General features: G+C 36.9%; 2 protein-coding genes across 2 annotated transcripts in view; both read right to left on the bottom strand.

Moving 5' to 3' along the window:
• Window positions 1-1,588: 1,588 nt before the first annotated feature.
• On the bottom strand, window positions 1,589-8,989 carry LOC108066902 (potassium voltage-gated channel protein Shaker-like). The gene is made up of 3 exons (XM_017155635.3): window positions 8,109-8,989; window positions 7,602-7,931; window positions 1,589-7,136 (listed from the first exon to the last, which is right to left on the bottom strand). Exons 1-2 carry the CDS (start codon window positions 8,323-8,325, stop codon window positions 7,609-7,611), a joined length of 540 nt encoding a protein of 179 aa, XP_017011124.2. The 5' UTR covers window positions 8,326-8,989; the 3' UTR covers window positions 1,589-7,136; window positions 7,602-7,608.
• LOC108066900 (potassium voltage-gated channel protein Shaker) overlaps window positions 8,209-25,876 on the bottom strand; it is a 155,266-nt gene continuing 137,598 nt past the window's right edge. The window contains exon 11 of the mRNA XM_070219099.1: window positions 8,209-8,299. The gene's annotated coding sequence lies outside the window, so the exon portion shown is untranslated. The remainder of the gene's footprint in view (window positions 8,300-25,876) is intronic.

A 25,876-nucleotide genomic window follows, 5' to 3' on the forward strand; every position in this document is an offset into this window, starting at 1 on the left:
TTTTTTGGAAATTCGCGATTTCAGTTTTTGACAAAAATTGGAATTTTTTCTTTTGGTTTTTTTGCTGTAACTTGGCCAAAAATGGTCCTACACCAAAAATTCATACTGTTTTGAACAGATAACAAAATTTGCTATAAATCCATAATACTTTCCGTGTGATTTTGGAAAAATAAAATTTTAGCCAATTTTTAATTTTTTTATAAGGGGGTACCCCATGATTTTTTGCGAAAAATTAAAAATGAATAAATTGTCAAGGTTTAAATGCCAATCGTTAGGAAATTTAATAACGAGTTCAGAAAGGTATGACAATCCATACTTTGAATCAGTATTTGCTTTGTTATAGCGAAAAAACTGCAACGTTTTAGCGAAAAAACGGGTTTGGTTTTTTTTTGGAAATTCGCGATTTCAGTTTTTGACAAAAATTGGAATTTTTTCTTTTGGTTTTTTTGCTGTAACTTGGGCAAAAATGGTCCTACACCAACAATTCATACTGTTTTGAACAGATAACAAAATTTGCTATAAATCCATAATACTTTCCGTGTGATTTTGGAAAAATAAAATTTTAGCCAATTTTTAATTTTTTTATAAGGGGGTACCCCATGATTTTTTGCGAAAAATTAAAAATGAATAAATTGTCAAGGTTTAAATGCCAATCGTTAGGAAATTTAATAACGAGTTCAGAAAGGTATGACAATCCATACTTTGAATCAGTATTTGCTTTGTTATAGCGAAAAAACTGCAACGTTTTAGCGAAAAAACGGGTTTGGTTTTTTTTTGGAAATTCGCGATTTCAGTTTTTGACAAAAATTGGAATTTTTTCTTTTGGTTTTTTTTGCTGTAACTTGGCCAAAAATGGTCCTACACCAAAAATTCATACTGTTTTGAACAGATAACAAAATTTGCTATAAATCCATAATACTTTTCGTGTGATTTTGGAAAAATAAAATGTTCGCCAATTTTTAATTTTTTTATAAGGGGGTACCCCATGATTTTTTGCGAAAAATTAAAAATTAATAAATTGTCAAGGTTTAAATGCCAATCGTTAGGAAATTTAATAACGAGTTCAGAAGGTATGAAAAAACTGCAACGTTTTAGCGAAAAAACGGGTTTGGTTTTTTTTTGGAAATTCGCGATTTCAGTTTTTGACAAAAATTGGAATTTTTTCTTTTGGTTTTTTTGCTGTAACTTGGGCAAAAATGGTCCTACACCAAAAATTCATACTGTTTTGAACAGATAACAACATAATAAATAAATCCATAACACTTTCCGGGTGATCTTGAAAAAATAAAATGTTTTCCAATTTTACATTTTTTTATAAGGCCACTTTCCGGTTAATCCTTTGTTTTAGAGAAATGATTAAATTTTTTAACTAAAATAAGCTTAATTATCGAATTTTTCTGCGTTCTTTTGTCGTGTCTTACAAAAATAGGATCGGACTGGTTGACATTGTAGCCCAAATACTATATATGGGATAGCCTTACCTTTTCTGTTAAGAAATACTGCTTGCACTAAAGTTAACAGCTAGCGACTGCTTGAACTGCTTACTTACTCACTTGAATTCAAATTCAAAAATTGATAAAAAGGCGGGTTTTCTTAATTTTCCTTTTAGCATAATTTATTTTATATACTTTCCATTTAATTTGTTTTATGTTCATAAAGTAACGTGTGTCTGCCTCTGTCTGTGTAAGTGTGTGTATGTTTGTATGTGTGTTGGGCATGTGTGTGTGGGTTTGGTTTTTTGTTTTGTTTGTTTTTCTCTATATTTTATTATTCACTTTAATTTGTTCGTTTGTAAGCTGCTTTGATTTGAGATCCAATCTGGTTTGTTTAAATTTACAATGATTGTAAAAATTGATTTTGGGCTTTGTTTCTTTTGTTTGTTTTGGGTTTTAATCCTTTGCTTTAAATTGATCGAAAGTCAAACGGTAGATTTTGTGCTTGCTCGCCTTGTTTGTTTGTTTGTTTGTTGCTTATTGTAGTTTTGGTGTTTGGTGTTGTTTCTCCTTGTGTGTGTTTGTTTGCCTTTGTTTTGCTTCCTAGCTGTGTGAGTGTGTTTGTGTATTTTTATCATTTTCTGCTTTTTGGTTTCGCTTTCTCTCGTATTTAATGTATAATAATCATTTTTGTCGACTTTTGTTTTTGGTTTAACTATTTATAAAACATTTCATTTTAGAATCTTAACAACATACATATACATGTATATATATATTATATACATATATATATATATATTTTATAATTGCTGCGGCGTTTTATCTGTTTATCTGTAATTTTTATTTACTTAAGTGTTATTTATGTATACGTTTAATATGTAAATTTGTTTAGCATTAATTCATAAGTAGTTTTTCCATATGCCCATCGCTGTTGTTCTTGCTATTTTTGGTTTTTCTTATTCTTTTTGTTTTTATTATTATTGTTGTACGCATAATTTACATGGAGTGACTACCGCATTCGTAATGCTAACTCTTTCCCTTTCCCAGCTTTCCAACTTGATCTCAATCTATCCTTCCAGCTTCCCTTCCTTTCCCATTCTATATATCATATCATATCCCATATCATATATATCCTGCCTCCTACTTGATCTGGGCCTAATACGTTGCTCTCTGTGTGTGGGTGTGTGGTATTATCTAGGCATAGTTTATCATAATTTTACTTGCATTTATCATTTTTTGTTATTGTTGTATTTCGCATGCTTGAGCTAAATATATTTGTTTTGGTAGTTGCACTTTTTTGAATCGAAATGAAGACTCGGAATGGAATCGAAATCGAAATCGAGAGAATGAAGACTGATTTGATTTGATTGGATTTGAGTTGAGTTGATTTGATTTGATTTGAACTGAATGATGGTCTGGAACTAGCACGCATATATGTGTGTGTCTACATAATCCCAACTGATCGATCGGAATGAATCAATCTCTGGTTTTAGGCGACACATACATACATACATAGGTGTGATAGTGGCTTGTGTGTATATATATATTTTGTTTTTTTTTGGTAATCTTTATTTGTTTTATTCCAGTCTTTGTTTTTATTCATTTTATTCGCTTCTCCTCCGGCTTCTCTGTCCACCTCATCGATCCTGAAACGAGCAACGAAAGAATCTGTGATTCCTGGACTTTGGGGGGTTTTTGGGGGTCTATTGGAAGGGGCAAGCTAGACTTGGCTAGAAAGTAGCTAGACTCTGCAGACTGTACTTGATCCTAGGCTTTACATCTGCTATGCTACAATTTAACATAGTTCTCTCTCCACTTCCTGCTCACTTTCACTTCTCCTTCCGCTCTCTCTCTAATACCCTTAATTATTTTGGCAAGTTATCTTTACTTTGTTAATAGTTTTTGTTTTCTTTGATTCTTTTTTTTTTTTTTGGTTTTTTGTGATTCTTGTTTTTGGTTTATATCACTGTTAGTTGTAGTCTGGCCTAGTTGGTTCCTCTCTTTTTATCCTGCGGTCTCTCTGCCTTCCTTTCCTTTCCCTTCCTTTCTTTCTTCTCTTTTTTTGTTGGTTTTTAATAGTAAGCTTCATTTTCTTAGCGATTTCTCTGTTTTAATATTAGTTTGTAAATTACGCTTATAAAAAAAAAATATTTTGAATTTGGTTTTTCCGTTTGCATGACTTGAAGACGATATGTTTTTAATTGTATTATTATTTTTATGTCTATATAGAGATTATTGTGTAATTATCGTAGTTAATATTAAGAATATTTTATATGCAATCTTGTGGTATTTTTTGTTATTGCTCATTGGGTTTGTCTAATCGATTGGCCGACCGAGAACTTCTCAACGAATCGAACGAACTAAAACCAAACTGGATTCGGTGAATCCGTAAATCCAATAGATCCAATAAATCCAAAAATCCATAAATCCGTAAATCCGCTAATATATAATAATGCTAATGGATGTGGCCGGTACAAAACATGGGCTGTCTATCGGGGCTATATATATGTATATATATAGGGCCGATCGGAGTTTATAAATGGCTGAGTGAGTGTGTGTGTGCAGGCGTGTGTCTCTAAGGCCAAATCAAGTATACGTAAGAATGTCATGTCTTTCGGTTCTGGTTCTAGTTGATTCTCCCTCTCTGTCCCTCTGTTTCTTCCTCATCATCGCCCTCTCTCTCTCTCTGTTCTTTCGCTTTCTCTTTCTCTATCTCATTCGCTATCGCTTTCTTTTTCTTTTTCGCTTTCGTTTGCTGTGTGCGTGTGGACGGTTTTCAAAGCTGTAAATTGATTCGATTTATTTTTATTATTTAATGTTATTCTTCTCTCCGCTCATTTTTTTTTGCTTGGTGTTCCGTTTTTTTCGGTTTTTTCGTATTTAGTTTTTCGCTTTTTTTTTACATATTTACAGATTGCTTCGGTATAAATATTGGTTTAAATTCTTCTTAATTACAACAAGCAGCAAATCAATAAAAACTTTTTATTCAGTCGCATATCTAACAAAAAAAACATATTTATATATATATCCGAATATATATAAATATCATATATGTGTGTATGTATATATGCCTGCGTTAGCTTAGTTCTCGGCTTGTTATTCCTAATCCCAATCTTTAACTTTATCATCATCATCGTATCCCTCACTTAATAAATCTTCTGTTTTGTGAGATGTTTCTTCTGTGGTCCAAAGTAATTTGTGGCTCCTCTTCTGATTCTCCTCCCTCTATTTATATTCATTACTTCTATTTCTATTTCGACCTTCATATTTCGTTTCGTTTTCCTTTCGTTTTGGTTAGCAAGAGCAGTAGAAGCGAAGCTTTGTAGGTAGGATTCTAGGTAGAGAGAAATTTAGATATGACTTCGATCGATCGATTTGCACGCTAACATTCGGCACTATGCACTGCACAGTGAAGCAGTGGAAGCAGTTCATACGTATCTGTATCTTATGTTGTATAGAATTGATATATCGAATGCGCATGCAAATTGAAATTGATAATTTGGTTTTACTCCTCTAACGATTTTCCTATCTGTTTTGTTTTCTTTTCTTTTTTTTAATATTTATTGGTTTTCTTCTCCGTTTGCCGCTTTCTAGGAAATTGACAAAAGTTTAAGTCGCTAGATTGAACGTATTTCAAATGAGAAGATTTCGATTGTTATCAAATCACAAAAATCAGGAAGACGGCGAATCAAGTTACAACTCATGAACATGTTTGTGTGAGCTATTAGATCATAAAGCTTCTGTATCTGTATCGGTATCGTTATCGGTATCGGTATCTGTGTTTTGTGCGGGCGAGTGGAGACAAAAGAAAGACACATACAATATGCAACAGTTCTGAGGAATATATAGGATATAGGCCTGACTATCGAAGCTGTTACAATTGTCTCTCTATTGAAGGAAGACAAACTAAACTAAACTAAACTAAAACTAAAACTATAATAAACAGTACTAAATTAAACGAAAGCAGGTCCATGCACGTGTGCATCACAAGGGTCTCTATAAGAGATCATAGCTAGTACTGGATGAGCCAGGATTCTCCTACAGGTCTCATATAAAATTTGCAATTTGTTCGGTTTTCTTTATTTTTTTTGTTGGTTTCTTGGTTCCTAAATGGAAAGATCAGCGCGGTACCTTGGTTTTCTTCTAGTGGCATTCTCAGTTTTGTGTTTTTTTCTTTTTTATCATGGCTGTTTTCGGTTGTCTGTATTTGCTAAGTTTAATTATTGTTTTTGTATCGTTAGCAGCTTTCCTTATTTTTGGTTTTAGGTTCGTTTTTGTATTCCCTTTAGTTAGCTATGATTTTGGGTTTTTGGTTGGTTTTTTCTTGGTTTTTTGGTTTTTTTTGTCGTTTAATATTTATTTTATGTCTATGTCTATTTGTTCAGCTTCAGCTCTGACTTACTTATTTACAAAATAGCAGTTTTAGTTTAGTTTATGTATATTTAATTATATATGTAAATGTATGTATATATTTAATATATATATATTTATATATAATCTTTGTATTATTCATTCTTTAAACTTAACGGCAGTTTTGATGTTTTTAGCATTATCATGTGTGTCTCATGTGTCTATGTGTATGGCTGTGGCTGTGTCTGTTGTGTCAACGAAATATAAAAACAGCGCTCGGGTTAAAAGGATTTACTTACTTTACTTAGTAAATAATATAATCAACAATCGGACAGGGATCTACAAAAATATACGAATTCATTTAATTTAAAAGCTTTTAGTATAAAACACAACTTTTTTAGTGGGAGGATAAAAGAAACCGTGGAAATTTTTCTGATTATGAAAAACAGTCGAAATTTCGAAATTTTCAAGGGATAGTAGGGATAGTTAGCCGGAGCACTGCTTTATCGACGACGGGCCGTCGTTTCCTGTTCTTCTTATTGTTTGCTTTGCCTTTAGTTTGCTTTTAGCTTCTTCCGTTTCCGTTTCGGCTTTTTGTTGCTGTTGTTGTCTTGGTTTTTTTTGCTTTAGTTTGTTTTTACTAATATTTTGACTAATATTTAATTAATAGAGCATAATTTAAAGATGAAAATAAAATTAGCAGATATTGTATGTTGTTTGTTTTTGTCTGGTTGTTGTTGTTCTTTGTTTTTGTTTTTGTTTTTGTTTTCGTTTTGCTAGCTTCTAAAGAAAGGAAGAAACTCCAATTAGATTAGTCTACTAAGATAATTCGATTTTGGTTTTGTTTGTTTTTTTGTTGTTTTCGTTTTCGTTTTTGGTTTTATATGTTTTGTTTTGTTTTGTTGTTATTAACGATTGTTAGTTGATAATTGCTAAATTTGAACATAGGTATCAAGTAGAGTTTTTCTTCGAGTGTGTGTGGACGTGTGTTAGTGTGTGTGAAGGGTGTGTGTGTGAGTGTGTCTTCGGTGTAGAGATTACCAGAAGGAAAATGAAAGGAGAAACAAGGAAAACCCCTATAGAAAGCCAGTCCTTATTTGACTCTTTTTTTTAGTGTCTACAAATACTCTAATTCAAGCTGAGTGAACTGGCACTGTGTTTGTGTGTGTGTGTTGTGTCTGTGTACATTTGCTGTTTAATTTACAACTACGTTGCTTACTAGTTATTATAATTATAATTATAATTTAATTGTATTTATTAATAAAATTCTAAATTAGACTGCTTTTGATGACGTTTCTGGCATCCAACGTAGCATTTCACTGCGCAAATTTCGTCCATTTTCCATTTGTTTGACTGTGAAATAGAGTCAAAGGAGAACGATAAAGAGAGTGTGACCAAAATGTATAAGTGTTGCCTAGGAATACAAAACTGCAATCTATTTAATAGTGGTTTAACTGTGATAAATGTGCTAAATCTTTTAAGATATTACTTTTTCAATGTGCTATGACTTGGAAAGATCGTACAAAAATATGAAAGGAGTCTAAAAAAACCGCAGCCAAGTAATTTGAAATAATTAAGTTGTGTGACTAATCTCATTAACTTTGTCATATGTATAATTATTGAATTTCTTTATAATGCATTATTATTAGATTATTATTTTCTAAAGCAAGACTAGTAGGAAGTGTTATAAAAAATTTACAAGTTTAAAAAAAATATATTTGGCGCCCAACGTGGGACCTATGTGGAAGTGTTGAAGCATAATATGTTTTTGGCGCCCAACGTGGGACCTTGTTCATACTCACGCAAACCAATACTCACCTAGTAGTCAGACGTCGGTCTCAATACTGACGGCCATCGCGTTATTGTGCCTTAACTGTAAACTATTTGTGCTTCGTAGGCCGTTTTGGCCCAGCTGCTGCTGCTGCGCCTGCTGCGTCATCTGTTGGCCGTGTGGCGACTGCGATTGCTGCTGCAGCTGCAGCTGAAGCTGGAGCTGCTGCTTCTCGAATGACTGCTGCGTCCTGAGAAACGGCACCATGTGGCGGCCCGTGTGATCAGTCAGACCTGGCGTAGTTGCATCAATGCCATCATCCAAATCCATGATGTCCGACGACGATTCGGAGAGTGAGGATTTCTTCAAATGTTGACCTACAATCCGGGGTCGGTGGATCAGATACAACGATTAGAAAAGGGGCAGTCATTGGGGTCGCTTAGATTGGGCGGGATTCAGGGATTTGGGGATAGATCTTTTTTATTTTATTTTTTTCGTTTTTTGTTTTTTTTTTATTGGGGATTTTCTTAACCGCTAGTAGTAGTAGTATGTACCTAGTGCACCAGGTAAATATGAACAACTTGTAACGTGGTTGAAATTTTGGCTCTGCATCTCCTCCTGATCCGTTTCGCGGTGATAGAAGTAATTGAAATTACTGACGATAACCGGTACCGGCAGTGCGATTGTCAGCACACCAGCGATCACGCACAAAGAGCCGACAATTTTGCCCCAGAAGCCGACGGGCCTGGATGCATTTTTGTTTGAATGCATTCGTTTGTTTAATGGCAATATTTGTGGATTCGATTCATGTTTGTCAATGGGTCGTTGTCGTTGGGTGTGTGTCGAGTTGGAGTTCGAATTGGTTTGTATATTTAAATCGTTTCGATTCGATCCGATCCGTTTTTAAATATGCAAATTCGTTTCAAAGTCATTTGAATTTCGTGTGTTTTGTTGGTTGGTTGGTTTCATTTTTTATTGTTTGGTTTGGTATTGGTATGAAGAAGAACGTAGAAGAAGAACGCAGTATGTAAATCAGGTGGTAAAAAACAAACAAAGAGAAATAAGTTATAAGTTTAGATATATTCAATATACTATTCTAGGATAGCGGCTTAGATTCGGGGACCCGAGCTCGTGGCTCCGGCCCAACTAAAGTGTTAATAACTTGGTAATAACGCAAAAGAGAAGAACGTGTCACAACAGATACATATGGTTTACATAAACGAAGCGATACGAGTTATTTATCATTTTAATTTCAATGGATGGGCTGGAGGCGTTCGAGTAAGTATCCGTGATTGGAGGCGGGAGGCGGTTGAGGGTAAGCGATAACGGAACTCAAGGGTAAGCAAAAGTCAAAACTAAAAGCTCAACTAGTTATCGGTATAGGTATAGGTATAGGTATGGCTATAGGTATAAGTATAGGTAGTGGTATTGTTATTTTGTTATTGCTATTGGTTTTCGTACAAGTATTTGTATGCAAACATCGAAAGCAAATCATTGGCGGCAACCAATATCGGTTGCAAAAACCAACTGATTGTGGATTGTGGATTGTGGGGTAACTATAAACTCAAATCAAAATCAAAAACAAAATCAAATTCAAATTCAAAATCAAAACCAAAGTCAAAAAACAAAACTAAAAATCGAAATCATTGTGGTATACTTATACATATAGATAGATGGGTGGATAGCAGGGCTGGTTTGGCTAACGAAAAACCGAAGCGTACTTATTGCCAAATGGAATAAACAAAATGTGCCGGCGTTTGGCGTCGTCGCTGTTAAACTTGACATAAAATGAATATACATAGATAGAGATGTGTGGAAGGACCAAAGCAAATCGAACCGATCCTCGTCGATCTGGTTAGGGATCGGCGATCAGTGATCGGTTAACGGATATCCGGTGAGGGACTGCTTCGGCACACACACACACTGACAGAGCGGTGGGGCGCGTAGGTGGGAGGGAGACAGAGACACATAGGAGCGATAGATCCTCGTCTTCTTCTTCTTCTTCGTCATCTGGGGTCTCACTTCTTCTTCTTTTTCTTCTTCGTCATCTTGCGGAGCTTGCTCTTCTCCTCAGTTTTGGATCGTCTGTGTAGTTAGACTGTCTGACTGTATGTTTTGAACTGACTGTACTTTGAGTGGTTTAATCTGACTGTACTTTTCTTTCAATCGTGTGTGTGTGTGGTTTTATGTGTCATGACTGTGTGTGTGTGCTTTTAGAATTCTTTCTTTTCCATTTTCTTTCTTCTGGGATGAAAATGGCGAATGGGAAATGACTTTTTTCGGGTCTGAGTGGGTCAGGCTGCTCGGCAATTTTCCTGCACAAAACGGGAAAGTTGCCGTGCAGCGGTGGTGTGTGTGGGTTTTCTTTCTTTTTCGGGCGTGTTCTTATAGATGTGTTCGTAATATAGAGATTAGGTATAGTTAAGCGATCGTAATTAGGCAAAGAGTAGTTGCTGATATAATGCTCATTCGAGTACTCGAGTCAAGGAACGAAATCAAAATTAAAGCGAGAGAAAAAACGTGTTCAAAGTGAGTAGAAAAGCCAAAAAAGATTCGATTCAACTCTTTAGTTGGTGTGATTGCATTCCTGTGTGATATAGTGTGTGTGTGTGTGTGGTTCTGTGTGTGTGTGGGTGGGTGGTTTTTTCTTTTTTTTCTTTGGAGATATAGGTAGCAAGTAAGTTGGTATTTATGCAAATGTGCTAAGCGTGCGCCCTTGTGTGTGTTTTTTTTTTTTTTTTTTTTGCGTTTCTTGGGTTATTTGCGTTTTGGGTTTGCGTACTGTATTTCTTTGCGTTTTTTTTAGCTTTTTGCTATTTGCTTTTTGTTAGCTTTGCTTTGATTTGCTTTGCTTGGATTTGAATTTGCTGGCAGATTGCGCTTGACGCGATCTGATTCTGGTACTGTCGCGATCTCAACATCGATGTTCGATACGATTTCGAATCGATTTCGATTGGATACAGCAACTGATTGCACATGCACCGGAATCGGGAAGCACAGGGAAACGGGACTTAGGAGCAGAAGCAGGAGCCGCACAGCCTCAGCATATTTTGAGCGGGCTGTTAGATCTTCCTAGTTGTTCGTTGTTGTTCTAGACGCTGATGTTCTGTTCGGTTGCTGCAGATGCTGCTTACTGCTGCTGTTGCGATATATAGCGGTAATGATATAGCGATATAACGGTAACTGGGTAACGGTAACGATATAGCAGGATAGCGCAGGAGCGTCGGCTGAGCAGGTGCAGGCGCAGGCGGCTGAGCGCTGAAGCTGATTCGAGCGATTCGAGCGATTCTTACAGTTTTTACATTCCGGCGCAGGGGGAGAACGTAAGCAAAAGTTTACAAAATATTCATATTCCATATACGATTATCATTATTATACGTAAATCGAGATATATTAGATATAGTTGTAGTTCCGAGGGCATATGCAAAATCAAAATGGAGGCGGAGGCGTAGGCATACACGAAAAAAGAGGTTAACGAATACGAGTACGGATAGTTTAAGTCAAAACATAAAAAGATATAGAGAGGCAGGGGAAAAAAACCCCACTGAGACGGAGACAACTTGGCGCTTTTCTTGGGGAGAGAGAGCGAGAGAGAATTTTTCAAATATGTTGATCGTATATATAGATTATAGACATAGTGGGATTACCGGGGGCTTTGGAGTGGGGTCTCGGGGGTTTTCAGACTCACCGTTCGTTGGTTTAGCATCGCTTCGACTGCCGGGCCGGATTTAACCTGTTTGGACTTCAACTTTCCAAGATTTTCAGTAAGTTGCATGGATATTCTCTATTAAATATTTTTCTTTTTTTTTCTTTTCACTCGGTTTGTCGCGAATCTGCGATAGAGTGTGTGTGTGTGTGCTCACGGAGGTATGTTTTTTTTTTTTTTTTTTGTTCTCGGGGAGTGGGGGATTTAGAGGGCAATAGAGCTAAACTACGCTAGGAAATGTCTGCAATGGAATGTGCTACTGGCATGGCATTTTTGTAAACGAGTATATATATTATATTTACTATGTGGTATAATGGTTTATGACTCGGTTATACGTGTGTGTGTGTGTGTGTGTGTGCGGGTTGTCTGTCTGCTTTGAGGTGTTTCCAAAAAGAGGGGAGGTGCCAAGCCCCCCCTTTTCGACAGGGGACAATCGGGGTTCGGGTCTGGACTTAGATCTAGGGGACTAGAGCCAAAGCTTATTATTATAATTACGATAACGGTAGGAATATAACGACAGTGAGATACTAACTAGATCTAATGCCATCCCCTTCGAATAAGTCTAACCAAAAAGGTAAAGAATGGAAAAGTAATTAATTAGAGGTACGAACACAAAGCAAATACTACCAGCTAGTCTAGGAATCGACTAAGATAACGGGACTCGGTTTGGGTCTTAGCTAGTTGGGATTTCGATGTCGGGTGGGTAGATTACAGCTAGAATTGTTCGAATGAATTCGAGTTCGAATTGCGCCATTGCTTGCGTTTATCTGGTTAATGATTTCTTGGAAATTTATTTATTTTTTATTTTTATTGAATAACGATTATAAAACATTTCATTTTTAATCTTAACAACATTTCCATTTTTTTGTTTTTGTTTGGTTTTCATTTTGCGTTCATTTTTTTTTAATTTCTGTGTGTGATTTTCGTTTTTCGTTTTCTTCTGTAATATCTTATTAGGCGTAATACTAGACTCTGTTCTATGGGGATTATTGCGTCTGTTATTCGTTTTCAAATTTGTATTATATGTTATTATCATCATCTGCTTTGATTCGCTTTGATTCGTTTAGGACTGGGCTTGTTAATGGTGCTTGGTTCTGTATTATTGTTATTATTTCAAAGGTTATGCTATTGCTGTCGCTCTATTTCTGGGGTTCGGGTGGAGTTCTCCAAATTGAAAGTTCGATTCGATTCAGTTCTGTCCGGTCCGTTACGGTCCGGTTCGGTTGTGTTTTGTGGTGTTGTGTCTTGAACTTCTAACTAAACCTAAACTTATTTCCTGGTAGGTTGAATCAAGGCCAAATTAGAGTTAAAAATCAATTAATTCAAATGTTTCGCTTTGTTTTTTGGTTTTTAAGTGTATGTTTTTTTTTTAAATCTCTATTTGCAGTCTTTGTCCTTAATAGAAATTTGTTTTTTGGTTTGTTTTTGAAGCATTGAGAAGATTTTGAAAGATTTCTTTTATTTTTTCCTTTGCTGGCTTATGTTTTGATTTACTCGTATTTAGCATATGGTAAATGTGTATTGTTCATCATAGTCCGTACTATCAAAGGGTGTTTCCTTTTCTTTATTTTTATATATATTTTCTTCTTTTTTTTACGTATGTGTGTTAAGATTGGTTTTTCGTTAGGTTCGCAATTAAATTTAATGGAAAACTTGAAAGGATTGTTTTTGGTTTGAATTGAACTGGAGAAATCGAGTGTTTGTAGTTGTTGTGGCGTGTTAGTGTTATATTCGAAAATAAGTTAGACTTTTCATTTAGAGTTTTGAGTTATACGTGGTTTTCATAACTTAGTTCTTGCTTTACAACGATATGTTTGCTTCTTCTGGGCTTCCATTCACTAGAGTATCGTCCTAAGTTTTTCTTTCTTTTTTCGTATTCTTTTTCGTTTAATGCATAACGCTTTTGGATTAAAGTAGGCTAGACTAGAGTTGAGTTGAGTAGAGCATAGTTCAAGCACACGAAAGTAATACGAAAACCGAATGAAATGCGCTGCGCTTTCAGCTCCTAATGTTCGTGAATGTGTGTGGGTTGTATGTATGTGATATACGTATATATGTGGGTGTATCTAATCTTTTAGAATTGATCGACTGATTGACTGATTACTGATTGGATAACTCAACTGCAGCTGGGAGTGATACTGATACTGATATGCCAAAGACGAGATTTAAGTTGAGCTCACACAAGATACTCGTACATACGTAACGTTACGAAACGAAATCAAATATTTACAATTCAGTGATTTAAGATTTTCTTTGAGCGCCAGCTAATACAATTACAATACGAACTAAGTATACAGAACTATGTAGCGTTTTTGCTTCAGACTAGATCCTAGATCGAAATAAGGTTACGGCTTCCGTTTCCGCTTTCGCTTTTGATTCCGTTTCTAATTCCGTTTCCGTTTCCGATTCCATTTCGATTTCGATTTCGACTCGACTAACTACGGATCTATAGCCAAAATACAAATACAAAAAAATATATATACGTACATATATGGAACGGAATGGAACGGAGCGGAGCGAATCGGAATGGAATGAGACTGAGACGGATAAGTCGAATAGAATTAGAATAGCGAGTAATATTATTTACAAGATGGTTCTTTGGTTTTTGTTTGGGGTGTTTGGGGCACAGGGGACTGTGCGAAATAAAAAACGCTTCGAAAACACTTTTCTCAATTTATTTGCTTCGATATCGCTTCTTTATTGTGGATTCGGATCGGATTGGATCAGCATGGGGTTCCGTTTTCTTAATCTTCTCACTGTTCTTCATCTTGCATCTTGTGTACTTGTGTTGTTTCTGGTTTTCTTTGGTATGTATAAGGTTTTCTTTTGTTTTTCGTATTTTGTTTTTTAGTCTGCGCTTAGTCTGCGGTTAGCTAGCTTGTATTTTGTAATTCGGTTGCAGCATATGCATATGTCTAGATATATGCTACATGCTATATGGTTTTTTGTATTCTGTTGTAATGTATATGCTGTGTTTATGTACAATTTGAAATTGTTTTGAATTTTACTTGTGTACTTAGCTCAATTTAATTACATTAAATTTTTTGTTCATTTCGAATTAATTGTAATTTATTTAAACATATAATAACATTTCTTTTGCTGAACACATTTATTCCAAATTTTTTTGCTGTTTTTTTGTATGTTTTTAGAATTTCAGTTTTTTTTTTTGGTTTGTTTAAGCTTTCATAGGTAAATATTAACACGATTTTCAATTTCTGTTTTCTCCGCTTTATTTGTGTTTTTTTTTTGTTTTCGGTTTTTGGTTTTCTTTTGTGTTGTTTAATTATAGTGGCTTATTTTGTGATTAAATCAAAGTCTTAAGATGTAGGACAAAGTATGAACGTATAATTGTAATAATAAAATTAAAATCAAATTCGAAATTCGAAATTCAGCTATACATCGGTAATTCTTAGACTCATTTACAGTTATGTTTGCTAAATTTATTCAATTGTCTAGATTAAGGCTAGGAAAAAAAAACAACCTTACTTTACACTCGGCTCTTTGTATCTGCTATCTGATATCTGCTATCTGGTTTCATTTATCATTTTATCTGGTATCTTTTATCGTTTATCTGCTATCTGGTATCTTGTATCTATGAAGCTAAAAACTTTCCTCCGACCGATCTAAAACATAAAATCTAATCTTAAGTAGGCGGTTTTCTTTTCGTTATGCTTCATTCCCTCTCCTCAATCCTCAATCCTCGTTCGTTTCTTGGTGTTTTGCAAGTTTCATCGTCTTCCTCTGGACCATTATCTTCATCATTATCTTCTCTAATGCTTATTCATCTCATAAATCTTAGCTTTCTTACGGATATAGAGACTAAGTACAGTACATTGTAGGAGCGCTTGTCGCTGTCTAAAATGAATTTTCAAAGCAAACAAAAATAATCAACAAGCCTAAAAGCATGCAATAGTTTTCCTGGATATGCACTTGTCAGTGGCTGTAAAACTGTGCACAAAGGCTGATTAAACCATGCACAAGATAATTAGGGTCCGGCTGCTGCATAACTTTGGTTATAAAATTAGCTAAGTGTATAATAAATAAAATTATTTTTAGGTGTTTAAGAAATAAAAATTCATGGGTAACTTAAGAAGAAAATTTTGAATATTTAAAACTAGAAATGAAAATTTACATTTTTTTTAGTTTAGAAATACTTAAAATTAATACTGGAGAGGAAAAATTACTAGATAATAGCAGAGTTTAGATCCGCAGGGATGAAATCCTTTTTCCAGGGTCGAATGTCACAGTGACACTGGAGACCTTCGCGGCCTACGGAAATAGGCCTACAAGCGTGATCCAAACCCTAAGCTCGGTCTATTTGCCGATTGACGCCTGAGGTGACCAGTTCACCCTTATCCACAAGCCAAGTTTTTCTAACCCTCACGTGGACAAGCCGACACAAGGCTGGTCAACTGCATTTAAAACCACAAACAACAGTGATTTCCTGCTCAGTTCAGGGCCAACTCCGAAGTCCCAACTTCCGAATTCCGCTGCCTCTGTCGCCGTAAGATTTCTATTTGCGAGAGCCAAAAGCTTGCGAGTGCAGAGCTGCGGAGAGGTGTGGGGCGTAAGCCCAAAAAAACCTGCATATTTTTCTTCGGTTCCCCAAAATCCACTTGAGATAAGAATTTGCGATCCAGTTGGGAGTAGACAGCGGGTAACATCAGCAGCGCTCTCATCATTTAAATCCGGCACGGGAACCCTATCGAGCTTCCTATGACGATCCCGTAGGCGGAAAAGTGCGGAAAAGCCGGAAAAGTCGGAAATAACCCCTTCGAACTCGTGCCTAACCTCTCTTTTGTTAACCCCATCGAGCTCGTGCATAACCTCGTAATGGTGTAAATCGGCAAGAAGCAGTAAGAAATAACCAAGTGCCACGGTCTGCCTTAGAAAAGGTTATACTCGATGGAAAATCCGATCGAGTTCCATTTTTTTTTGTTTTTTTCTTAATTTTTATTAGTTAAAAGATCAAGTCCAAAATCATGAAGTTATAATTTAAAAGCAAAGCAAGTGAGAAAATCAAAAATCTGTGAGAGAATGGTGATGTGAACAATAATATGAAAAGAAAAGATCTATGAAGAGAATAATGAAGTAAAAAGTATATAATAACCAAATGGGCAAGCTAAGAAAAATTACAATTATTTTGGCGAAAATAAAAGTGGTGTGTTGCTTGCGTAGCCAAAGAAAAAATATAAAACCTAATTAACGTACGCAAGACAACCAACGAAAATAATGCAAAACAAAACAAATTAAAATGAAAAGAAGGTGTAATATGCAAACAAATTAAAAGTGATCTACAAGCTTATACGTAGGTTTATATGACCCTCCCCGCAGCATCGCCGAAAGCGCTTTCGACCGGCTGGAACTGGAGCGGTAAGTTTACCCAAACCTGTATTGTTTTTTTTGGATCTACGAATGCAAAAAGTAAAGTCAAAGCCAAGTAAAAGAAATTTTGTGCATAGACGGCGATGATTAAAAAACTAACAGAAAACACAATAAAAAAAAAAAAGAAGAGTTAGTATTGATAACGTAAACCACTTCTGTTCGCGCCTGAACAAAAATAATGCCCGAATTTAAATATACCCTATTTTATTATACTACCTATATTACATATTAAATATATTATTACTATTATACCTTAAATGAACCTATCATATTATCTTCCCACAGCGCCATTCTCACGATTATTCTCACTAGACTAGAATTTTTCTTTGAAATTAACTTAAATTAAAACTTTACATGCCTAAATTGAAATATTATTTACTAAAGCTATTAGAAATTAAATACATCCAGACTCACATGGAGTGTAGTTATTATTATTATTTTTAAATAAAAATTGTGAATTTAAAATGAATACTTGCTAGGCGTTTACATAAGGGGGTCATGCGGAACGGAAGTATGGTAGGGTATTAACAAAAGCGAACTTGATTTTAGGGACCATTTGGTAAAAAGGTGTATTTAATAACTCTGGAATAAATGGTCTAGGTTGGGTGGGCTACTGCAAGTTGCTGCAACAACATCATCAGCAACAACAATCAAGCCGCAAGTTTTTTTGTGAAAAAGTCTTTCTTCTATTGTCGACCATCTGAATACTCTTCTCTTTCTCTGTTTTCTGATTGATTAGAGCGAGCAAATTCCCTATATTCCCTTAGCACGCGAAATCAAATAATATTATAGCATACATCGCCAGCATTTCGAGCAGTACACCTAGAAAAAAACCCCCCCCACTTTCCCGACTCTGAGCAGTGCCGGTAGCAACGCGTGCGGTACTACCTCGTGCGTCCATCAGCTGGTCATAACCGAGTACCCTGGTATTTATGTTAACCCGTTATATGCTACAACAAATATTATTTGTGGCGCCCAAACGTGTCGGCCATAACCGGCAAGCCGATTAATTCATGCCTATTGGCCATCTCCATCAAATTTAGGCCACCCTTCCCTCGCAAACTCTTATCCAAAATTCTTATTATCTTTCTCATATTTAATTTCATTCGCAGCTTAGTATTTTTGGGTTTAGATTAGCGGACGTTTTCCAAGTAAACACGACTCGACCCATCAAAAATGCTAGGGAATTTGTATTTCAGTTGAGATGTCTTGCACGGTTGACTATAGTGTTTTGACTAAATGAAAACCTTTTCCCGTGCTTAAGTTTTCTCGACAGTTATACCCTTCTTTTATTTAGCTATTGACTTCGGCTAATTTAAAAATAATTGCCGCATCTAGCTAAACTATCTGTTTTTCTAATTACTTTATAAATTTATTTTATTTAGCTATTGACATCGGTTAATTTAAAAATAATTACCGCATCTAGCTACATTTCTTTCTTTCTTATGGTTTTCTTAATTTCTTTTATTTAGCAACAAATAAAATCTATCTAAATTATCTCTTTTTCTATTCTTTTTTTTGTTTAGCTATCGAAATCGGGTAGTTTCAAAATAATTACCGCATCTAGCTAAATTTTGTGTTTTTCTGGTTATTGTTGAATGCGTGTATGAAACTCAGTCGTGGTGCGTTACTACTAGAGATCTCTATACAAAATTCAGAACAATGCCTATTTCTCGTCCATAACTAAAACGTATTATACCTTTCCGGAAATAAGTGATAGCATGACCCTAGTAATATTGATATTATAATTCACTACTTCGATTGTATTTTTTTTGGGAAATCTTAATATTCATTATTTTGTTATAATTCATTAACCATCATAAACATATTTATAAAACAATGCCTTTGACTCGCAGTCCAGAAAACTTACGTGGAGAGGAAAGAGGTTTACATTGTTTTATTTGCACAGATGAGATTGAGTATACGACGCAGCTGCTAACAACAGATTGTGATCATACCTTCCACCTGGCGTGTTTTAACACCACAGCCCGTACACACTGTCCCGTCTGCAAAGCTCCGATCGAACCACCTGAATCATTGGACAACACCCAGGTTGAACAAGCAACAGGTTCTCAAAATTTGAACAGGCAGTCAGACGCTAATACCCCAGAAATGGACTTACAGGACGAGGATCCAAATATAAACAAGTTAGTACAGGCTATAGCAAATGCAATGGGAGCCGCTGCCAGTAAACAATCAGAAGTTCTAACGAGGGCAATAGAGACAGGCTTTCAAAGAATGTCATTGCAGGGGCAAGCAGCGACCAGTGGTAACAATAACGGAACCCAAGTTCCTCCACTAAATTCCACAAATTTAGTAGGCAATGTAAACAGATCGAATAGTTCTCAGTCAGAGGTACCCGACCTAAATCCAGGCCGTATTATTCAAATAATGACCAATTGGAAGTTGCGATACACTGGCAAAGGTGCCTTATCAGTAGATGACTTTATTTATCGGGCCGAAGCCTTGACTAGGCAGACACTAGCAGGAAGATCTGATTTGTTGGCTCAATATGCAAGCAACTTGTTCGAAGGCGGTGCAGCCGAGTGGTTCTGGAGATACCACAAGTCAGTAGAATCCATAGTTTGGGTAGATTTGTGTCAGGCTCTGAGGACCCAGTTCAAAGATGCGCGTACAGATAGGGATATTCAGGCCACTATTGATCAGCGCAAGCAAAAACCCAACGAATCTTTTGATGAATATTATCAGGTTATAGCTGCTATGGCAGACCACTTGTCTCAGCCAATGTCAGACTCCTATATGCTAGGGGTGTTAAGGTCCAACCTTTTAACAGAAATACAACATGAGCTGCTTCATGTATCGATTAGAAGCGTGGCGGATCTACGCCAAGCCGTGCGAAGACATGAAATTTTTAAGCAGAATGTGTCCAAACTCCATAATACCTTTATCCGACCTGTGCAAAAACGACAGGTAAACGAGATAGCTACTCAGCAAGAGGATGAACCACCCGGCGAAGATCAAGAGATCGAAGAAATTGCGGCAATTGAGCTGCAGTGTTGGAACTGCGGCGTACCAGGGCATAGATACCATGACTGCACATGCGAACGCCGAGTTTTCTGCTATGGATGCGGAAAGCCAGATACTTATAGACCCACATGCGCAAAATGTAAGACGTCAAAAAACTGGGGGTCTCGAGCACCAGTAGGGAGTGCTCGCCAAAAATATCCACCGAGAGAACCAAAACTGGATTAACAAACGTTGATTCAGTGACGCTTTCAGTAAATAATCAAAATATACCAGATATTCATAATTCCCCGGAACTACCATTACATAGCAAAGTCAACAAACAGTTTGGAGTAAATAAGCACAAGCATTGCCAATCAGGAGTTCGACATCGAATTTATTTTAAAACAATTAGGCAAGAACGCGCAAAGGTGCTTTCATCAATTATAGAAAATTCATTAGACGTTAGGCCATACGCAAAGGTTTATATGTTAGGCGAATCGTATAGTGGTTTACTTGACACCGGAGCATCAATAAGTTGCATAGGTGGATCTTTGGCAAAAGAGCTGATAAATGAAAAGAAACCCATAAAACCCTTTCGATGTTCAGTAAAAACAGCAGATGGAAAGTCACAGGAGATAATAGGCAAGCTAACCACAGAGGTATTATTCAGGAATCAGGCAAAAGAAATTACTTTCTACATTGTGCCTTCTTTATCTCAAAACCTTTACCTAGGGATTGATTTTTGGATCAGTTTTCAGTTGCTTCCATCTGGTGTCTCCAGCCTTAATTTGTCAACTTTTGATGACCCTTTATTGCGACCGTTAACAACGGAACAGCGTAAACAACTGACAGACACCGTAGCTTTATTTCCTTCGTTTGCCGAAAATGGATTAGGGCGTACATCTGTTCTTTCGCATAGCATCGATGTGGCGGACGCGAAACCAATTAAGCAGAGACATTATCCAGTTTCTCCTGCTATCGAAAGGATGATGTACGAAGAGCTAGACCGTATGTTGTCTCTGGGAGTGATTGAGGAATCAAATAGTGCGTGGTCTTCTCCTGTGGTCCTTGTACGTAAGCCAGGAAAAGTCCGCCTTTGCTTAGACAGTAGAAAAGTGAACGCAGTAACAGTAAAGGACGCCTATCCAATGCCGTTTATCGACGGAATTCTAAGTCGTTTGCCAAAGGCTGAATTCATTTCAAGCTTAGACTTGAAGGATGCCTTCTGGCAAATTCCACTTGACCCAAAGTCCAGAGACAAAACTGCGTTTACTGTCCCCGGTCGTCCCCTTTATCAATTTGCGGTAATGCCATTCGGGCTCTGCAACGCACCCCAGACCATGTCCAAGTTAATGGACAAGATTGTCCCGGCTAATTTGAAAAGGGAAGTTTTTGTCTACCTAGACGACCTATTAATAGTATCAGATTCGCTAGAAAAACATCTCAAAACCTTAAGAGAACTGGCATCCCAATTTTCTAAGGCAGGTCTTACAATAAATGTGCAGAAAAGCAAGTTTTGCTTAAAGGAAATACAGTATCTAGGCCATGTTGTAGGACACGGAACCATAGCCACAGACCCAGATAAACTTTCAGCCATCGTTGAATTTCCGGAACCACGATCAGTCAAACAGCTTCGACGCTTTTTAGGTATGACTGGGTGGTACCACAAATTTATCAGGAATTATGCCACTATTGCTTCACCCTTAACTGATGCTCTTAGACAAAAGAGAAAGTTTGAATGGTCGACAGAGGCACAAAAGGCGTTTGAAGCTCTTAAAAAGCAAATGTGCGAAGCACCAGTTCTGCATAGTCCGAATTTCGAGGAACCCTTTTTCATACATTGTGACGCCAGCCATACGGGAATCGGTGGGGTGTTGGTCCAGTTAAATTCTAGTGGAGACGAAGTGCCAATCGCTTTCATGTCTCGCAAGCTGAATCAGTGCCAAAGAAACTATTCCGTTACTGAAAAGGAATGTTTAGCGGCTATCATGTCCATTAAGAAATTCCGAGCATATGTTGAGGGTCATAAGTTTACCGTAGTCACCGACCATGCCTCGCTAAAATGGCTCATGTCCCAGTCAGACTTAAGCAGCAGGTTAGCTAGGTGGGCTCTCAAGCTTCAGGGATTTAGTTTTGAAATTACACACAGAAAAGGCAGCCAAAATATTGTTCCGGATGCTCTCTCACGGACCTTTACAGATGACTTATCAGCCCTAGAAGTCGACCAGTTCATTGACCTCCAATCAGATCACTTTAAAAGCAAGGATTACGAAGAGTTAAAGAACAAAGTTAGGCAGAATCAGTCTCAACTTCCAGACGTAAAAGTCATTGACGAGTTTTTGTATCGCAGGATGGAACACGCAACAGGCGACAGAATAGCCGATGACATGGCCTGGAAGATTTGGGTTCCAAAAGGATTGGTTCCGACCGTATTGCAAATAGCACATGACCACCCTTTAGCTTCCCACTGTGGTATAAATAAAACCCTAGAGCGAGTACGTAGGTATTATTACTGGCCCAATCTAGTAGCGGACGTAAAGACCCATGTGAATAGCTGCGAAATATGTAAATGCTCAAAACATCCCAATTATAGCCTCAAACCTAATCTAAGTAAAACAGGCGAAACACAGCGGTTTTTCCAAAAACTATACGTAGATTTTCTGGGGCCATATCCGCGTTCTCGATCTGGCCATATAGGAGTATTTGTAGTGCTGGATCACTTTTCAAAATTCCCATTTCTAAAGCCCATTAAAAAGTTTACCGCTGATGCAATTTTGAGATACGTTGAGGAAGATTTGTTGCACTGCTTTGGCATTCCTGAGGTCGTTGTATCTGACAACGGTGTGCAATTCAAATCTCACGCGTTTAATCGACTTTTGGAAAAATATAACATTCGTCACTCATATACGGCAATCTACGCACCTCAGGGGAACGCCTCCGAAAGAGTAAATAGGTCTGTGATCGCAGCAATTAAGTCTTATATACATCCGAATCAGACCAACTGGGATGAGCAACTAAGCAAGATTTGTTGTTCGCTGCGCTCTAGCTTTCATACGGCCGTAAATGCTACTCCTTATCGGTTAACATTTGGCCAACACATGGTTACCAATGGGTCCACCTATAAGCTCTTGCGTAATTTGGACATGCTCGAAGACCGTTCAGTATGCTTTCAGAGGGATGATAGTTTTGATTTAGAGCGCAACAAGGCAGTAGTGACCATGAGGAAACAACATCAGAGAAACGAAAACGCGTACAATCTTAGAAGTCGTGATGTCACTTTTGTCCCAGGTCAGGAAGTATATAGGCGGAACTTTTCCCAAAGCAATTTTGCAAAAGGCTATAATGCCAAGCTCGCCCCAACGTTTCTTAAGGCTCGTATTAAAAGAAAACTCGGTAATAGTTACTATGACGTAGAGGATCTACAGGGCCATTATATAGGGAAGTTCCATGCTAAAGACCTTAAACAATAGCGTTAGAAACCTCTCAGCTCCAAGCGTGGATCGCGCTTTTCAGGTTTTTCCTTTCCCTCGTAAGCGTGATCTTGGTGGGGGGGTTTTGTAGGAGCGCTTGTCGCTGTCTAAAATGAATTTTCAAAGCAAACAAAAATAATCAACAAGCCTAAAAGCATGCAATAGTTTTCCTGGATATGCACTTGTCAGTGGCTGTAAAACTGTGCACAAAGGCTGATTAAACCATGCACAAGATAATTAGGGTCCGGCTGCTGCATAACTTTGGTTATAAAATTAGCTAAGTGTATAATAAATAAAATTATTTTTAGGTGTTTAAGAAATAAAAATTCATGGGTAACTTAAGAAGAAAATTTTGAATATTTAAAACTAGAAATGAAAATTTACATTTTTTTTAGTTTAGAAATACTTAAAATTAATACTGGAGAGGAAAAATTACTAGATAATAGCAGAGTTTAGATCCGCAGGGATGAAATCCTTTTTCCAGGGTCGAATGTCACAGTGACACTGGAGACCTTCGCGGCCTACGGAAATAGGCCTACAAGCGTGATCCAAACCCTAAGCTCGGTCTATTTGCCGATTGACGCCTGAGGTGACCAGTTCACCCTTATCCACAAGCCAAGTTTTTCTAACCCTCACGTGGACAAGCCGACACAAGGCTGGTCAACTGCATTTAAAACCACAAACAACAGTGATTTCCTGCTCAGTTCAGGGCCAACTCCGAAGTCCCAACTTCCGAATTCCGCTGCCTCTGTCGCCGTAAGATTTCTATTTGCGAGAGCCAAAAGCTTGCGAGTGCAGAGCTGCGGAGAGGTGTGGGGCGTAAGCCCAAAAAAACCTGCATATTTTTCTTCGGTTCCCCAAAATCCACTTGAGATAAGAATTTGCGATCCAGTTGGGAGTAGACAGCGGGTAACATCAGCAGCGCTCTCATCATTTAAATCCGGCACGGGAACCCTATCGAGCTTCCTATGACGATCCCGTAGGCGGAAAAGTGCGGAAAAGCCGGAAAAGTCGGAAATAACCCCTTCGAACTCGTGCCTAACCTCTCTTTTGTTAACCCCATCGAGCTCGTGCATAACCTCGTAATGGTGTAAATCGGCAAGAAGCAGTAAGAAATAACCAAGTGCCACGGTCTGCCTTAGAAAAGGTTATACTCGATGGAAAATCCGATCGAGTTCCATTTTTTTTTGTTTTTTTCTTAATTTTTATTAGTTAAAAGATCAAGTCCAAAATCATGAAGTTATAATTTAAAAGCAAAGCAAGTGAGAAAATCAAAAATCTGTGAGAGAATGGTGATGTGAACAATAATATGAAAAGAAAAGATCTATGAAGAGAATAATGAAGTAAAAAGTATATAATAACCAAATGGGCAAGCTAAGAAAAATTACAATTATTTTGGCGAAAATAAAAGTGGTGTGTTGCTTGCGTAGCCAAAGAAAAAATATAAAACCTAATTAACGTACGCAAGACAACCAACGAAAATAATGCAAAACAAAACAAATTAAAATGAAAAGAAGGTGTAATATGCAAACAAATTAAAAGTGATCTACAAGCTTATACGTAGGTTTATATGACCCTCCCCGCAGCATCGCCGAAAGCGCTTTCGACCGGCTGGAACTGGAGCGGTAAGTTTACCCAAACCTGTATTGTTTTTTTTGGATCTACGAATGCAAAAAGTAAAGTCAAAGCCAAGTAAAAGAAATTTTGTGCATAGACGGCGATGATTAAAAAACTAACAGAAAACACAATAAAAAAAAAAAAGAAGAGTTAGTATTGATAACGTAAACCACTTCTGTTCGCGCCTGAACAAAAATAATGCCCGAATTTAAATATACCCTATTTTATTATACTACCTATATTACATATTAAATATATTATTACTATTATACCTTAAATGAACCTATCATATTATCTTCCCACAGCGCCATTCTCACGATTATTCTCACTAGACTAGAATTTTTCTTTGAAATTAACTTAAATTAAAACTTTACATGCCTAAATTGAAATATTATTTACTAAAGCTATTAGAAATTAAATACATCCAGACTCACATGGAGTGTAGTTATTATTATTATTTTTAAATAAAAATTGTGAATTTAAAATGAATACTTGCTAGGCGTTTACATAAGGGGGTCATGCGGAACGGAAGTATGGTAGGGTATTAACAAAAGCGAACTTGATTTTAGGGACCATTTGGTAAAAAGGTGTATTTAATAACTCTGGAATAAATGGTCTAGGTTGGGTGGGCTACTGCAAGTTGCTGCAACAACATCATCAGCAACAACAATCAAGCCGCAAGTTTTTTTGTGAAAAAGTCTTTCTTCTATTGTCGACCATCTGAATACTCTTCTCTTTCTCTGTTTTCTGATTGATTAGAGCGAGCAAATTCCCTATATTCCCTTAGCACGCGAAATCAAATAATATTATAGCATACATCGCCAGCATTTCGAGCAGTACACCTAGAAAAAAACCCCCCCCACTTTCCCGACTCTGAGCAGTGCCGGTAGCAACGCGTGCGGTACTACCTCGTGCGTCCATCAGCTGGTCATAACCGAGTACCCTGGTATTTATGTTAACCCGTTATATGCTACAACATTTAACTGACATTTGAATGTGTTATTCCTTGATTTTGTTTTATTTTATTTTATTCATTTATTATATAATCTTTTTAGTATTTATTGGATTTTTTATTAGGTGTTGATTTGTTTTTTTTTGTACAAAATAGCATTTGCAAGATGTAGTTGTAGTTGGAGAGTATTTACAGCAGTTAGCAGCCACAGTGGGGATACCCTAT

Source organism: Drosophila takahashii, chromosome X (genome assembly GCF_030179915.1).
Source record: "Drosophila takahashii strain IR98-3 E-12201 chromosome X, DtakHiC1v2, whole genome shotgun sequence".
In the NCBI taxonomy this organism is placed as follows: domain Eukaryota; kingdom Metazoa; phylum Arthropoda; class Insecta; order Diptera; family Drosophilidae; genus Drosophila; species Drosophila takahashii.